Raw genomic sequence first — 17,734 nt, 5'->3', positions numbered from 1 at the left:
GACCGATTGGCCTGCGGTCTTTTTTGCTGGGTAACCCCATCCCTTCTACCCCGTAATTGACTACTTTTGATACATCTCAGTGTCAGTGACCGTCGTGGCACGTGCCAGTCCACGTGAAAAGTCAAGGATGTTCAAGCTGTTTTGCAAAAGTAGTGATTTTGAGAGGCCCATATCTCAGCAGCGGCTTGTGCGATTGTCTTGCGGTAATTTTTGTAGGGTAGCTGCATCTCTTCTACCAAAGGTCGGATACTCTTTATCTATGTGAGTGACCCCCACTGCACGTGCAAAATGCAAAAAAGAAGAGGTGCCAAATTTGTTCCCATTTCAATAACTCGGTAATTACTAGGGCGATTTCGCTGAAACTTGGCATACATGTTGGCACCCAACAGGCAATGCATTCCCATGTGTTGCGGTTAGGGTGCTGCTGCACGTGCGCACGTGCAGGGAGCGCTCCCAGATCTCGAGAACGGCTGGGCCGATTGCGCTCAAATTTGGTACACGGTTGGGGACCAGTTAGTAGGGTGCCGTGCAAAAGTCAGTTTGGACCCCGTTTGCACGTGCGCACGTGCAGAATGCCGCTCCCAGATTTTAGGAACGGCTGGGCCGATTGCGTTCAAATTTGGCACACCGCTAGCGACCGGTTAGAAGGGTGCTTTGCACAAGCGCGTTGGAAGTACTCTCTCGCCCTTCCGCACGTACAGGGCTCACTATCTCGCTCGCTCGGTCTTCGCCCAAAAGACGTTTTACTGGTATGACTAATGAGGAAAGTGGGCATTTTTTAGGCTCACTTATGAGACCCGCAGTGGTGGCCGTGGCAGTGATAAAATGTAAAGATGGGCGGCAGACCAGTCTACTGATTGGCTAGGCAAATTCATTACCGCAATAATAAGCTGGTAGCAACTTCTCTATGCATAAAAATAGACAAAGGAGAATATGAGAATACAGAAAAGGTCGCACTCTAACGTTAGACTTATATTATTATTTATGCGTATTCATACAGCAGACCCATTTCGAACGGAACAATTAAGAACTATCATACGGAAAACACGCTGTTCTCATCCACCCGATATCCATTGAAGGGTACACACGATTCTCTAGCCCCTCCACTGTCACATTATCTTCAGTAAAGTAGTTAGGCTCATGGGCAAAAGGGTAAAACCCTAGTGATTGTAGTCTGCGGAAGATGGCGTAGATATTTCGGTAGAATGCGCTGTGACTGGCAACTGGTAGGTATCTGTAAATGGAGATCGAATTAGTTAGAAGATATTTGGTTCAGCTGGGTAGAGGCCGGTGGTGTTACAGGCGTTATGGAGCTGTTTCTGTCAAACACTTCTATTGAAAACTGCTTTAGAACAACAACACACTTAAAAAAAAAAAAAAAACGATAAAATCGCTGAACAGTACCTTTGGATTCTTTCATTCTGCGAATAACATTTAATCATTCCTCTCACCTTTGAAAGTTCAAGCGAATAACCAGCTGCTGCACCGAATTACGTAGCACCGACTCTTCCGATCTATTCAGCTCCCGTTCGAGCAGCCAGAGACCTCTATCGGCAGGGTCAGTAACTACCAGCAGCGGGACGGTGTGACTTGTAAGCTGACCCAGGGTAGAGGTCAGGTCAGTGACCTCAGCAGTGTCAGCGGCTGGGACAGGCAGATAGACCAGCTGTTGGAGGACACATAAACCCAAGTGATACAGGGAAAGGGACTGCGACTGCGAAAGTAAAATTTCATGGAGCCACACAATTTCTTAATCAAACGAAACAGCCAATTACTGTGATATAAGCAAGAAAATGTGTAATAAACATATACCACTGCTTAAGGAAAAGTAGATACAGCGAAAAAGTGCCATTATTCGTGCAATATTCTGTTAGAGTTTAGACGTAACATTGCATCCCATTTTACTGCGTTTCGATAAAACATATATGCAGTGATATCCGTATACTTATAATGATATGTGATCGATGATCAAATATCACTAACTTGCGGATGCTTCTGCGTATACGCGCGCACAGTTCTGATCTTACGATGATAATTCCTATCACATCATGGGACGTCTTTCTCTGGTTTCGCTTTAGCCTAGCCTCACCTGACAGCCAAATTCGCTGACATCTCGAGCGAATACTGGGTCACGGTGCTGCTGAACGATAACAATGAGGCAGTCCGGGGTAAACAGAGATGCAAACTCGGCGTCCATACAGACCCCCTTCTGACCGTCCAGAACCGGGATGTTGGCAGCGTCCAAGATCTGTGGAGTATTGGGGGGGGGGGGGTGATTTGTGTGGGTCACCGAGAGCAATTCTTATTTTTAGAAGAAAGACCGACTAACGCAGATATGGTAAGATGATAAAAAATCAAGCTGGCAGTTAGGCAGGCATTCATTGTATCTTAGTGCTATTTTAACTTGAATAACAGCGGGAGACGCCCAATTATCTCAGAAAAAAATCGCCTAATTAGACACACAACATTCAACTTAGTTTATTGAATTGAGGTGTGCCACAAGGACAAATGCATTCACAGCGTTTCTGACCGGTATTTGATAAGTTCAATTACCGACAATGATCCGAGCCGACTTAGCTTTGCAATACAACGCCCTGCGCCAGGCACCTACTGACGTTAAAGCAAGGATAAATTATTTCTATTCAACAAACGTCAGTAAGCCCCAGAAAGCTGTCTTTTTCCATTATATACACTGTCCATTATATATATTCCATATATATCCCTCGCCCGTATAGGGGGGGGGGGGGGTCGAACGGACCCCCCCCATGGTTTTTCGCGAATAACTCGCGTAAAAAGCGGCCGATCGCGACGAAACTTTCAGTACCCTCGCGTTCATCAATTTCACACCTACTCTGAAAATTTCATGACCCTGACCCAAATGACCTTTGACCTGTGACCTACTTTTCGAGACCATGTTTGGCTGGAATCGCGATTCGGCGTATGTCGGCTCACATTAGCCGCGCGTTTGCAATCTTTTCGTGGTTTCAAGCGTTCAAACATGTGATATGATGTTGCCCCCATGCATTAGGGTGGGTGTCAAGGTCACCTGAAGGTCAGGTCAGGTCATTGACCTTTGATGACCTCGGTTCACTTTTTCGAGTTTTACATGTTTCTAGGCCAGTTTTTGGAGCTGAATTCGAATTTAGCAACCATATGAACATTTACGAAGTAGTTTTGGTGCCTTCGTAACATGTTACGAAGCTGTCAGAGGCGGTTGCCACCTACTACGAATACCCTTACTGGTTGACCTGACCTGACCTGACCCGACCTGGCCTAAATGATAAAGAATGGCTTTGGGCCAAATTAAAACTAAACAACGTTACCTTAATCATCTGCTGCCTTTACCTGCCACCCAACCTCAGCACAGATAGACTAGACAATTTTTTAGACAGCTTTAGTGAAAGTGTAAGTGCAGCCCATGCACACAATCCCTCCAGCATTATTGTCCTGGGTGACTTTAACGCAGGTAATATTTACTTAGAAAACGAAAACAACCACAGTGGTATCACATTATTTGATAACAAATTGAAAAATGTAGCAGAAGCACTGGAGCTAGCACAACTTATAAGTGAACCCACCAGACCATCACCTGAAGTAAAAAACCTCCGTGATCTATGCTTTGTTTATAATACACAACTGATTAATGACAGTGGTATCCTATCATCTTTCTCAACATTAGATCATTTTCCAACATTTGTATCATTGCAAATGGAGCCGATAGCAATACCAAACTCGTACAAGACAATATGGGACTATGACAAATTGAACGCCGACCGACTAACACAAACACTTATGAACACAAACTGGAATGACATAATTGAAAAGGACATTGATACTGCAGTAGAAGATTTCACAACTAACTTGTTAAATGCTGCACACCAAGCAATACCAACAAAAAAAGTGACTATAAGACAGAGAGACAAACCTTGGGTGACTGCTGACCTTAAACGTGCAATCAGAAAACGAGACAGACTGTTTAAACGCGCCAAGCACAACCAGACTGAATATGACTGGAGAAGGTGGAGAGAACAACGCAACCTAACAACAACAATAACAAAACAAAGAAAACAACAATACATGCAGACACAAGTGTCTGTATTGCTGGAAAACAAGCAGAACCCCCACAAGTATCATCAAACACTACGTAATATAACTGGAAGAAAAGTAGATAAAGCTATACCACCTCTTGAGACGACAGATGGCCAGACAATTACTGAAAGCAAGGACAAAGCATCGCTTCTTAACAACTTTTTTGCAGCACAATCAAACATTGATGTTCCCGATACCCACGCTACCCAGTTGACTTCACAGCCGGCACTTTTTCCAACCTTAAATTCGATTAACGTAAGCAGTCAAGAAGTCTTAAAAGCCCTGAATGCCTTAGATCCAAATAAATCAACTGGTCCAGATGAACTCCCCGCTAAAATTTTAAAGCTTACTGCTATCATCATTGCCGAGCCATTAGCGAAGATATTCAATAAATCACTAAATGAAGGCATCTTTCCAGGATCTTGGAAGCTTGCTAATATTAACCCTCGCCCTGGCAGGGCATTTTTCATAACACGGCCTGGCAGGGGGGGGGGTCGATGCGACCCCCCCCCCCTCGCGATTGGCTCCTATGGCACCTAGAAACACCAAATTTGGTAGGTAGGTGGGCCCCCCGGAGTTCTCGCCCCTGTGCAAATTTGGTTGCTCTAGGTCAATATTTAGGGGGGTTTTGGGGGGGTATAAATGTAAAAATTTCGCTAAAAACAGGTCAAATGTTTTTCGCCTATAACTTTTGATCTAATTAAGATAGAGCAAAAAGAAAAGCACCATTGAATTCAGCACGTCAAGGCAAGTCGAATGATATACTTTTTAGCTTTATTAAGTGTACTTAAAGTTTTTCTTAAATTTTAACCCTCGCCCATGTAGGGGGGGGGTTGGTGCAACCCCCCCCCCCTGAGGTTTTTCGGAAATAGTGCAAAAACGGCGGCGCGCAGCGCCGCCAAATTTTGGGTACCTTATGGGGCAAACCTTGCGCATCTTTTGATGAAAAAAATTTGACCGGGTCATGTCAGGTCACGGAGTTATGACGTCACAAAGGGAACAGCCTCCGGCCGGATTTTCACAAACTGAGTGCCAACGCCCGAGGTTTCCTGCCGGTGGTACGGACATCGGTTGATGGATCGTGATGAAACTTCCCATGCATGCTGGGGCAAGTATTGGCTATCATATGGTATAAAAAACTTGACCGGGTCAGGTCAGGTCACGGAGCTATGACGTCACAAGAGGAACAGCGTCCGGTACTATTTTTGAAAAGCGCCCGAACCACTATTTTGCTAATTCTTGTCACCTCAATGGGAATATGCAGCAATATTAGCTTCTATAGGGAGCAAATGGACCTCCCAAATCCAAAAATACAATCAGATTTCAAAATTTAAATTTTGATTTTTCGAATTTCTGCCGCCGACTGTGACCTTGCCGACTTCCGGCACTCCCAACGCGCCATTTTTAAAGCTAGGGAAACGAAATACATACCAAACGATAGAAAATTGATCAAGGAACACGATAGTGAAGATTTCAAGTCGATATCTCCCACCGTTTTGCCGCAATCGCCGCGGAAAGTTGAAAAAAGTCTATTTTTCCGAAAATTTGACCTTTGACCGGTCAAAAGTAGGTCAAATGTTGACCTAGGACCAAAAAATATACCACCAATCGCGAGATCTCGTTGAGAGCAATCCGTTGGTTTTTTCCGCTAAGCTCTACGACGCTCCGTTTTCAAACGCCAAGGGGGGGGGGTCGCACCAACCCCCCCCCCCCCCCCCCTGCATGGGCGAAGGTGGCAGATCGCCGTTTACGGGCGAGGGTTAAGTAAACTTTAATTAATAAATTAAGTTCAAATTAACCAAATTGCATCATATCGCATATCATTTGATTCGGCTGATCACCAGGAACACGATGATACCATTTTTTAAGCTCTAGCGTCATTATGTGCCAAGTTATTGGCAAAAACGTCAGTTGACCTCAGTTGACCTCATTTGACCTGACCCATGGAAAAGTACACCAAACAAAGAAGCACCAAGTGTCCTGCTGTTAAGTACCGTGGTTTCAAAGCACAAAAGTGATAAAACGAAGCGGATATCTCCAGTATTTTCCGAATTTAGTATTTTCCCATAGGCTTAACATTACGACGTAATGACCTCTAACTGACCTCAAGTCAGTGACCTCAAAAAAACCGGACTATATGTTATACAACTCGGTGAACTTAGCACATGCTGAAAGTTTGAAGGAAATCAGTCGAAAACTGTGAGTTGGACAGGTGCATAAAGAAAATTGAAATTTGACCATGACCTTGTACCGGTTTTTCTGACCTGGTGACCTGACCCAAGGTCACCCGGACCTGAAATTTTCAGGTCATATGTAAAAAGGTTGCCTCATAGGCTGTGCCAAATTTGGCGGCGCTGCGCGCCGCCGTTTTTACGCTATCTTTGAAAAACCTTAGGGGGGGGGGGTCGCATCGACCCCCCCCTGCCAGGGCGAGGGTTAAACCAATCTTTAAAAACAAGGGATCGCCATCACATGCATCGAATTACCGCCCAATTAGCCTCCTATCTTGCCTCTCAAAAGTTCTTGAGAGACTGGTATTCAAGCATATATATGAGCATTTAATGAACAACAATCTTCTCACTGAAAAACAAAGTGGCTACAGGCCAAATCATAGCACCCAGTTACAGTTGATGTACCTTTCACATAACTTGTACAAGTCTATCGACAATGGAAAAGACTTTACTGCTATATATTTGGACATTTCCCGATATTTTGACAAAATTTGGCACAAGGGTCTTCTTCATAAATGTAAATACGAATTTGGAATAACCCGCAACCTTCTAAATTGGCTCACTTCTTACTTATCAGATAGAAGGCAGCGTGTGAAAATAGAAGACTCCTATTCAACCATTCTCACTACTAATGCAGGCTGTCCACAAGGCTCGGTCCTGGGTCCTCTCTTGGCTCTTCTGTATTTAAACGATCTATCTAACAAAACATCAAACGAAACTCTATTTTTTGCAGATGACACATCTATGTATGCTTCACATACGTCAGCCACTTTGACTGAAGTGGAAAATTCCCTGCAAAACGACTTGAACGAAATTTATAAATATGGTGAGAAGTGGTTGATTACATTTAATGCTACAAAAACAGTTCAACAAACATTCAGCAGCAAGCAAACTGATAAAAGCTTGCCTCATTTAACTTTTGGAGGAGAACTCATACCCATACACAAAAACCATAAGCACTTAGGCCTTACGTTTTCTGAAGACTTGATGTTCAAGGAGCACGTCAACGAAATAATAAGCAAAGTAAACAGAAACTTAGGACCCCTGTACCCGATAGCGTCATATCTACCTAGAAAGATACTAGAGCAAATATACACACTTTACATAAGAGCCTACTTCGACAACTCAGACATGATCTACGACGGACTTATAACGACCAGCGACGCAATTAGACTTGAAAGACTCCAAAATAGGGCTGCTAGAGTTATCACCGGCACCCTAACTCGGACTTGATCTGACAAACTCAGAACAGATCTGGGATGGTCTACCTTATCAGAAAGACGAAAACAACATAAACTTAGTATGTTCTATTCTATCATTAACAATCCAAAAATCCCATCCTATATCAAAGAAATAATACCACCACAACGAATTAATCAAATCGATAGACCATTAAGAAACGCAACAACAAGAACGGAACCAGTCAATCGTACTAAAAAATATCATAATTCGTATGTTCCATCAACTACGAGACTTTGGAATCAACTTAAGGAAGAGAGCAGAGCTCTGAGGACAAAAAAGGCATTCAACAAAGAAATTTACAAAATGCAGGCAAAAGAGCACCCACTGAAATATTATTCCCTGGGTAAGAAAATAGGCAACTGTCTATTAACGAGGCTTAGAGTAGGAATGTCAAAACTAAATGCGCATCAATTTACAATACAAAGAGTAGATTCGCCGAGCTGTCACTGTGGCAACGAGTTGGAAAATGTTAAACACTACTTTCTTCACTGTCCATCATATGAAGAACAACGACGAACCTTATACAGATTCATCACCCATAATATTTGTGAAGACTTCGCCCTCAAACCAGACTCATATAAACTGAATCTCCTCCTACACGGTACAACCAACGACCACGAACAACTCCTGACATTAGCACAACAGGTCCAAAATTATATTACGTCAACTAAACGTTTTTAATGACATCATGTACACCCTCGTCTGTAGTTCTGGGAACCCCTGGCACTGCTGCTGCCGGCTGCTGATCCATCTTTATTACTGAGCGGGTAAAAGTAACCACACCTACACGAGCGGCGGTCAACAAGTAGTCATAAATGAATAAGTAAGCAAACACATAGATAATAAGGTAAAAAGTGTACGAAATCAAAATGCTGATTAAGCAAAAGGCGCCATGAATCAAGTGCTAAGGCACTTTTGCGCCAATTGCATGTTCATCTTATTTTTATTTCTGTCCATTTATGTTTGTAATAAAATTCGTTGTGTGTGTGTGTGTGTGTGTGTGTGTGTGTAAATACATAAAGACATCATCTGTGATCAAAACTAACATGATATTCGTGATCAGCACCCCGAAAAACCCCGTAGCAGCCACACTTTACGACGTTCTAAGAGGCCCCGTTTTTCCCGCCTTTGGGGTCATTGACCTGACCTGCAAGGTCAACCAATGACCTAGGACCTTAAAATTGGGTATCATCGGCTTCCTCTCGTCACGGGCAACACGCTCGTTTTTTCCGCGAAGCTCTAGCTCGATCAGGGGCGAAACGGCAAGGGGGGGTCCAACGGACCCCCCCCCCCCTTATACGTTCGCGGCTGGAAAAACACCAATACGGGCGAGGGATATATTCCATCATATATATATATATATATATACATATATATATATATATATATATATATATATATATATATATATATATATATATATATATATATATATATATATATATATATATATATATATATATATATATATATATATATATATATATATATATATATATTATTCCATTATATATATTCCATTATATAGCTGTCATTCCATTATGTACATAGAGCAAACTTTTATACTCTCATTCGGCACGTGCACTCACCGCTGTTCCTCCAAACTTGGCCAGTCTTCGGCAAGCGGCCGGGTCAGGTGAGGTCAAATAGGTAAACAGCTCCCGGGTCAAGGTCAGGTCATCGTCGGCCATTGGTGGCAGCACGCTGACGTTCATATCAGAACGACAAACTAGCGATCGGGAGCTGACGGGGAAAAATATATATTAGACAGGCAGATGACAGTGGCAGGTTTTACAGCAATGATGCTTCGGGTGCCAGTGACAGGAAATATCTATTTGCATAATTAGCATTAAAGGTGTTGGTAATTAGTTGGATAGTTGATATTGACCACAGATGAATGACACATAGGCGTCAGTTGGCGGTGGATTGACTAAATGACAACAGCGAAGCCGGTGCAGAGCTTATGTTTGATAAGGGACAGAAATATTTAATTATGAGATGGAAGTGGCCAAACTACAATATTATTTCAAAAGAACAATTCATTTTGCGATTTTATGCTGCTTTTTATTCTTGTGTAATTTAAACCGTACTGAAAATGAGAGACTACAGTGTCTCATTTTAGCATTGTATTGGCTTATCGCCTCCTCGCCTCTAGCTCCCTGGCCTTACCTGTAGTGCTCCGATTGGTGCTGATTTGTCACTAGTGACGTCATACCCCGGTACCAGACCAGTGACGTCATCAGAAAGAGCGCCAGCAGGCTGAGCAGCGAGAGCGAGGGCAGAGCGATTAGCCGCCGACTGGCCATTTGTCTACCACAGCGGTAGAGCAGCGAGAACGACATGGAACAAACTGACGAGAGGTTATTATTTTCGATATTTAGATAAACTGATAGATATGTGACTAATGTAACTTTCAACAAAGGGTTCGAGATTAATGATTTTGTCAAATTTCGACCCAAAACTCATTTCATGAATATGTCTAGTTTCGATGGCATAAAATGAAATCTAAGTTTGAGAAATGCATGACGTTTAGTTACATTGTTGAAAGATTGCAAGTGACAAGTCATAAGAACTTCATAAAAGCGGTAATAACTATATGCTTGCTTACTACAGAAATGTAAACGGAGGCTGCATGATCTTACCTAAAACAACCACCGATCTTATCCACATTCAGCTATAGACGGTGTAAGGCAGTAACCAGCTGACCACAATATTGCACACACAGCCCTGCCCCTTCCCTAACAACGTCCAGCGTCCACTGAGCCCGCCCGAACTGACTGGCGTTTGATGCTCCAAGCTACTCAGCACGGTGCATCAGAGCACCTCAGACGAAAAAAGGCACCCTTGGTCTGCTGAGGGTCCAACAAAAACGCCGGTGCCGGGCGCTGACCCGCAGAGAAGCGAGGCAGCGAGAGATGAAGTTTTTCTGAATGACTGTAGTACCGACAGCCCAGCAGAGGGTGGATAGATGTCGCTAGGGCGCGTCCGGCTGTATTGGGTGCAAATTGGGTGTGGGTGAGCTTTTCAGATTAACGTTAAAAACTGTGGCGTCGCAAACCCTGCAGAGTGCAGAGGGAAATTACTTTGGTCACCAAGCTTGAAACCTTGCTGATTAGGTATTACTGCGACCATGAATCTTAAATTCACTCCATGCATGGCTACGTTACGCACAAAGCTATTTTGTTTTTGTTTTTCGACTGAATTATCATCAATTTTGTGGCGACACATCGATTTATTCACTGGTCCCCGCCTACCTGTACATTGTCCTTCCAGAACTAATGAACACGGGAAACTAGCTAATAAGTAACTGCCTGCCTGAAACTAATGTAATATGACCTAACCTGACCTGAGTGGCCGAATTACCCACAGGCAGCTCTCGTCAATCTGCCTTGGACTACGTCGGGACATACACAGCTAGCTGACGCAATGATGAAGGACCGACAAGGAGTGACGGAACGGTGATGTACCGAACAAAGTAATTTATTAAAGTATTATAAAGTATTGTAAGTAAAGTATATTAAAATAATTTATTAGAGTATCTATTTTATCGTTTATTTATTAGGTATTTAGTCAGTACGTTCGATTGATAGCCGTCGAGTCAAAAAAAGTTATGAGGCGTTATAATTTTGCGCACCAAAGTAAAACAGATGCCCTTCGTATAAATGCATTGCAGACACGTTCAATGCTGATTTCGCTTCCAATGCGTATTTACTTGCTAATGTGACTGCGGTAGTGGTGCATGCATTATGACCAATTGTCTTTCCTTTCCGTGTATTTTCACGGATAACGTGTGTGATATTTCGCAACAGTTTTGTGACAAATGCATTCACAATCCACGGCACAGTTGATCGAAACAGGCTAGGCGGGCAATCGGATACCAACGTTTTGTTTTCTTGTGGTAACAGGAAGCAATGCAAGATGTAAAACAGTGCATCAGTGCAATAGTGCACCAGTTCAAGCAGCCGCCAAGGAACCATTGCATATTAACAGGGTTTCAAATACTGTCAATCCCTGTTCTGTTGAAACTGCTTGAGGTTCCGGCTATCACTTAACTCATGCTTGTTTCACAGGATAGCACATACACAATCACCCAAACAAACATTCAAATATGTTCTATGAGTTCAAATTATCAGCATGCATCCGTCTACACAAAAATGCTAGTGTACGTATGTGAGTGGCGAAGAAGAACAATGTCTACGACTACTACTATTCTGAGAAAACGATTTGCCTATTGACAGAGAGCTGATATCATGTATAGGGAGGGACACTGCACGTCTAGAAAAATGATAAGCAACATGCACATAATATGTCGAGTCGATGTCAACTTTGTCTATATTATGCTGATTTCCAATTGTGTATAGTTCTATACAAGCATAATAGGCACCAACTGTTTCATCCTGAGTAATTATGTAGGCAGTAGGCAAAGGCAGTTTCTATCAATCCCAAAAATAGAAGTCAGCTCTAGCATCCTAACCTAGTCATTCACAGTCATAAAACTCACCACAAACTCATTTCTTTACACGTCTTCATCTTCCCTAACACGGACATTCGCTCGCCATTCATTGCTTATCGCTTATGTAGGTACGTAACAAATAATATCTCGATTCTCGGTTCACATGAACAAGCTCTCAAAACCCGATCGTCCCGCACAACTCGTTTGTAACGGGCCGCTTTCATTTCACATAACCACACAACAGCACTGTTTGGGGTAATCGGGAAAGTGGATCTTCTGGCTGTTTCCGTAGATGAAGAAGTCGTCCTGTTTGCCGTTGTAGTGGTACGTGACGCAAAACACCGGCACAGACTGCACCGAGTGACGCTGAAAAAGGAAAAAATAACGTCAAGCATATTTAGTCGAGTAATTAGTCAAGTAATAAAGGCAGTTTCTATCAATAAGTTAAGTCAAGTAATAAAGGTCAATTACGCCCAAAGCATCATTTGTTTTGAACTCTTGTTATGATAACATCTTGATATAATTTGACGTTAATTCATTCATTCATCCAGCGATTCATTCATTCATTCATTCATTCATTCATTCATTCATTCATTCATTCATTCATTCATTCCGATCCATTCAATTCTTTCTTTCTATAGCTCTATCTTACTTTTACATCTGCACCGTGGTTCCATCACTTATCCTTTTCTTTCTACTGAGCTGTCCAGTTCAAATATTCAAATGTAGTAGCGCAGCTCACCTGTCTGAATATCCTCTCCTGGGGCCACTGCTGGCCGTGTTTTTGCACCAACTCCGAGGAGCTCTCGCTGACCAGTCGGTCCGGAAAGCCGACGATCGGGTGCACGCGCTGCTCCTCGGCTCTAAACACCTCCTGACCGGAGACGGAGCGGATCAGGTTATCGGGCAGGTCGGTGCGCTCCACCACCTTGATGTCCTTGTGGTTTTGCCTGACGTAAAAGAGACGAACAGTGTGAGCGGTAAGACCGAATCTGGGGTAAAATGACGATAGGTAGAAGCAAACATAACGATGAAATGTTCATCAACAAATCGTACACTGGAAGACTGTGTCCAAAAGCCATGACATCAATAGATTAAGCCAGCAACGCCAAGGGCTGCTAAAACCATAACTGACACATAACTGCGTAACCGCCTAAGGAAACTGCCTAGACATAACTGCCAAAGACATAACTGCTACATTTCATGACGTCACACCAATTAACCCACCACTTCACAGTCAACTCCACGAAGCAGCGGATATTTCCTTGGGCGTCACACGTGGGACAGGGGACCATTCCTTCAGTATGGCAGGTGATACAGCGACGTGAGCCACGACCATGGCACCACGTGCAGCGCCGTCGATCGTTGTGTATTGTTCTGCTTCCTCGTCCGTGGCAGGAGCTGCACCGAGTCTGTGGAATACATGGGGAAGGGTGTGAGGGAGAGATGAGAGAGAGAGAGAGAGAGAGAGAGAGAGAGAGAGAGAGAGAGAGAGAGAGGGGGAGAGGGAGAGGGAGAGGGAGAGGGAGAGGGAGAGGGAGAGGGAGAGGGAGAGGGAGAGGGAGAGAGAGAGAGAGAGGAGGAGAGAAGGGGGAGAGAAGAGAGGGAGGCGAAGATTTAGGAGAAAGGAAGAAAAGTAGGGATGGGGAAGGGAAAGGGAAAGGAGAGAGGAAGAGGAAGGGGAAAAGAGAGGGAGAGCAGGAGAGAGGGATGGAAGGGAATGAAAGGGAGGATAGAGGCAAGTGTGAAATTAGACAGCTCAACAGAGGCATCATACTCCTAGTTCCACAAAAAAAAACTAAAGTTTGCATACGTGCGGATGGTTTGAGCATTATATGCCGCTTCAACATACGTAGAACTGTTAATCAAAATTGCGAAATTACGTATCAACATCCGTAGCGGTGAGGTTACTTACAAATCGCTAAGCATATCAGGCCCTAACATCTGCACCACTGTTCGTAGCAATACCTAATTGACACATCACGTAAGTTTCAGCGAGTAACTTACGTATCCGCATCTATAATTAGCGCTAAACTTACGTATCACCATCTATATCAGCGCATAACTTACGTATCCACGTCCGCGGCAGAGCGTAACTTACGTATCCCCGTCCGTGGCAGCGCGTGCAGCGCGTCTCCCGGAGACCGCGGCAGTCGTGGCAGACGCGTACCGTCTGCGTGTTGGGCACCTCCGCCACCGAGTTCAGGTTCTGGGCACACACCAGAGGGCGGTCACAACGCGCAGAGGGCGCGGGAGGAAGCAGAAGGGAGAACGTCCTATCTGCTACTTGACATTTCCTGTATGAAATAAATAAGCAAGGCATTCTACCGCTTTTCCAACTCGCTCACTAATTTATTTTATTTTTGTCTGTACGCTTATAGGTATCAGTGTTGAGCATTAGAGATGCAAAGAGATATCCACAACTAACAAATAGATTCGAATGATGAGCAGCGATGAACGCCGATGCTCTTAGCCTGACCTAACTCCTCCCCTTGTTACCCCCGGAGCGCACCTGGAACCACTGAGAGGGCTCCAGGGTGATCAGCACGTCCCAGGGTCCTGGCGGAGGACCGCTGGGCGGCGGCACGGTCTCACCACGCCACGGCACGTAGTTCCATCTCGTGATGCGCGTCTCCGTCATGGTCTCGAGCGTGTACTGCCGGAACCGGAGAGATCAGGTCAGAAAGGTGCCACAGAGGTCATGTGGGTCCCATATAGGGTCAGACGAGTGCGCTAGACTCATTTGCAGCTGTGGAAAGTCAAGCGTATCATACTGAAAGTGGGGAGTCGTATGTCGTCTCGAGACGAGATGTCTCTCATCCCCGAAAACTACATAAACTTGGATAAGACATTCGGACAATTTCGTGCCATCCATCACCCCTGCCCAACCGCTGATCTTCCTACCTTCATGGCTGGTGTGGGCGTCACGGTGATAATCTTCATGTCCTCGATGGGTCCCTTTCCGAAGCAGCAGTGCTCGGCCACGTAGCCGGCCACAATCTCTCTGATCCTCTCAGTGCTGGGTACCTCGTGCTGCACGTTCACCTGGCCGTAATTCTCCGGCGGAGGGGGCAGGGCGGCAGGAGGCGGCGGAGGCGCTCCCCCTGTGCACAGAGGAGGGGGGTGAGTTTCACCTGGAATGGGTAACGGTAGTTTGCTGCTACTGCTGTCCTCGTGCCTTTTATCTGTGCTAGGTGACAATGATTCCAAGCTCGATTGCGTGTTTCCATGCGGATCAAGTCGAGCAACATCCTTGCTCATTTGCCACCTAGCTATTACAAAGCGAACATAACTCTGTGAAAGTGAAACTTGTCATAGGTAGAACTACGCTTGTCGCCCACTATTCTTTACCAGATACATTCGTATAACCCAGCCCCTAGCGTAGTATTTCTCTTCAATCCTTCATCCCACTCGCAGCCTTCTCCCTGCAAATCCCGCACATCCTCCACCTACCTCCAGTGAAGTCGAGTCCTTCGTAGCCGGGCAGCTTGTCCATGGAGTCGATGGGCGGCGCCGTCGGCGAGGGGTCGCTACCCTCCTCTGCCAGCTCCTCGTCCGGAGTCGGCGAGGCGCGGCCCTCCAGTTTGGCAGCCGTCTCCGGCTTCAGAAAGTCCATCGGAGGAGCAGATTCTTGCGGGGGAGCGCCCTGGGGTGGGTAGGCGCCTTGTGGTGGGTACTGCCCCTGTTGTGGGTAATGCCCTTGGGGTGGATATGGTCCTTGAGGATATGGTCCCTGAGGCGGGTATTGTCCTTGAGAATATTGTCCTTGTGGTGGATATTGCCCTTGATTACCCGGATAATACCCGGGTTGAGCAGGGTACTGACCCGGCTGTGGTGGGTATTGACCCGTTTGTGGTGGATATGGGTAACCTCCCTGACCTCCGGGGTAAGGACTGTGCCCGCCAGGCTGAGGGTAAGAAGGGTAACCGCCCGGGGTCGGTTGTGCCATGGTTTAATCGAGATGACTCTTGTTTTCTGCTTTGAATTGCTCGGATGTTCGCTTGAGAAAGGGTGTTTATCTTGATTGGACTTTAGAGGCACACTCAACACTGGATTACTTGACAAAAAGTCTGAAATAGAAAAGTTAATTGTTATAATGCAAGACGTACCTATGACAAAATTCCCGCTGCCGCCACGCCCCCAACAACAAGCGGTAAAACGGTACGGGTGGATCAAGGGATGCTTTTGATGAGGGTAAAAATTAATAAATGATCACTTATGTGTAAATAACACTACTAAGTGTAATAAAAAAGCCGTTCGTCATGACTGATTCTAGCTAGACCGATTGCGAGCCACTTTTTACCGTACGATTGCTATGACACGTAGGGCTGTTCCTTCTTTCTTACATTATGCCGCATAATGTAAGAAGGAAAGAACAGCGTAAGTTTATTCTACATAGGAAGTTGTGCAAAATGATTTTTGTGCGTCGGATATTATATGCGTCAATGCACCAGCATTCGGACGCCTCCCCTTGCTGCGCTCCTGACTCCGCCTATGAACCGGCGTGCCGCGCCCACACGTCCCCCCTTTGCACCGACTCACCTCAGCACACAATCCTCTTCGACTTCTCTTCCAAACTCACCACAAAAATACAAAACAAACACGCAGAAATAAACCTTCTTATAACACCTCACAATACACTGCTCTAGCGTGTAAAATAATCTCCAAACGAGGGCACGAGCACGATGCTCGCCCGCTGTTGCGTCGGCGCCTGCCGCACTGTCCCGCGTTCGTGGGTACGCCAGCGCGTTGCTCAAGGCCGCCTGTCGTCGGCTGAAGGTTACCGCCGCTAACTGCCATGTACGCCGCCGCCCCCCCCCCCTTCTACTGCGCTCGATCCGCCCTTGCCGAATGCCGTCCGAATGCCGAATCCTGTCCGTCTGTCCGTCTGCTGCCGCCCCTTTCCTTCTTCCGCGTTGCCCCCAATGCTGCCGTCTCCCCAATGTATGTATGTATGTATGTAACTATGTCATTGTCAGGACAAAATCTTTGACAGGTTTGAAGGAGGGCTATCAGAACTTGCTCGAATAGCTTTATCTTCAGAACTGTCATTTTCTTGTGACAGTCTATTGAACATAGTTCTGACTCATCCGCCAAGCAAACTACATTGTCTTTGTACACTGCAATGCAAGTGCATAGAAATGTATGCGTCTCTATATCTGTCGTTTTGTTGTCTTCTCTCTGCATTTATACGGCACGGCGGAACCTCAATCTGCTTTTCGATTTTACTCGCTGATCGCTTGATTTGTTGGAAGTTGCTAGAATATTTTGTCACGCCTCCTCGATGTGTTGGATCGAACTGCCGCCATGGCGCGTGCCAATGCGTGGACAACACACGACTTGAGATAGTTTGGGACGTTTCACCGATGCACTTTCTAAGCTATCAACAACGACTTATCGGCGATAGCGGGATTAGTAAGAATTCCCACAGTGAATTCAGGACAGGAATGTTAACATTTGAATGTGATCGAAAGATGCAGCATAATTAGATGATACTCGACACGAAGGTCGATTTTAAATCGTTTCCTTATCCTGAACCATTCCACCGTTTATAGGGTTAATCCCTGTACTGTACTGCACTGCTATTTCTGCTTAACAGTTTATCAATCACGTCAGATAGAACTTTGCCAGAATTACATCAGCTAAATTTAGATTCGCGCTACCTCAATCTCTGTCTTTGCAATACTCTGCAACACGCCTGATCCGCCAGATCCCGGCC

At 45.1% G+C, this 17,734-nt stretch overlaps 1 protein-coding gene and 1 long non-coding RNA gene across 2 annotated transcripts; both read right to left on the bottom strand.

The window, feature by feature from the left end:
* Positions 1-957: 957 nt before the first annotated feature.
* On the bottom strand, positions 958-1,666 carry LOC122376247. Its single transcript, XR_006255567.1, has 2 exons — positions 1,452-1,666; positions 958-1,234 (listed from the first exon to the last, which is right to left on the bottom strand). It is a non-coding gene; the product is annotated as an uncharacterized LOC122376247 (long non-coding RNA).
* A 9,650-nt stretch (positions 1,667-11,316) lies between these two features.
* LOC122376249 (protein SSUH2 homolog) lies at positions 11,317-16,731 on the bottom strand. The gene is made up of 8 exons (XM_043356046.1): positions 16,558-16,731; positions 15,469-16,085; positions 14,920-15,119; positions 14,528-14,671; positions 14,117-14,224; positions 13,243-13,427; positions 12,758-12,965; positions 11,317-12,381 (listed from the first exon to the last, which is right to left on the bottom strand). The coding sequence occupies exons 2-8, from the start codon at positions 15,962-15,964 to the stop codon at positions 12,241-12,243; spliced, it is 1,482 nt and encodes a 493-aa protein (XP_043211981.1). The 5' UTR covers positions 15,965-16,085; positions 16,558-16,731; the 3' UTR covers positions 11,317-12,240.
* Between the last annotated feature and the right edge of the window lie 1,003 nt (positions 16,732-17,734).

This window comes from Amphibalanus amphitrite, unplaced genomic scaffold, assembly GCF_019059575.1.
Source record: "Amphibalanus amphitrite isolate SeventyFive unplaced genomic scaffold, NRLGWU_Aamphi_draft 002066F_arrow, whole genome shotgun sequence".
Classification (NCBI taxonomy): Eukaryota; Metazoa; Arthropoda; class Thecostraca; order Balanomorpha; family Balanidae; genus Amphibalanus; species Amphibalanus amphitrite.
Note: the sequence above shows the minus strand (reverse complement) of the source record. Positions and strands in the feature narration are given on the sequence as shown.

Bases quoted from the DNA above. Each gene is read 5' to 3' on its own strand.
- LOC122376249 (XM_043356046.1), bottom strand. From the start codon at position 15,964: ATGGCACAACCGACCCCGGGCGGTTACCCTTCTTACCCTCAGCCTGGC. The intron at 15,120-15,468 runs GTAGGTGGAGGA...CTCTGTGCACAG, and splicing joins AGGACTCGACTTCACTGGAG to GGGGAGCGCCTCCGCCGCCT. The intron at 14,225-14,527 runs GTGCGCTCCGGG...GTGTGTGCCCAG, and splicing joins AGCCCTCTCAGTGGTTCCAG to AACCTGAACTCGGTGGCGGA.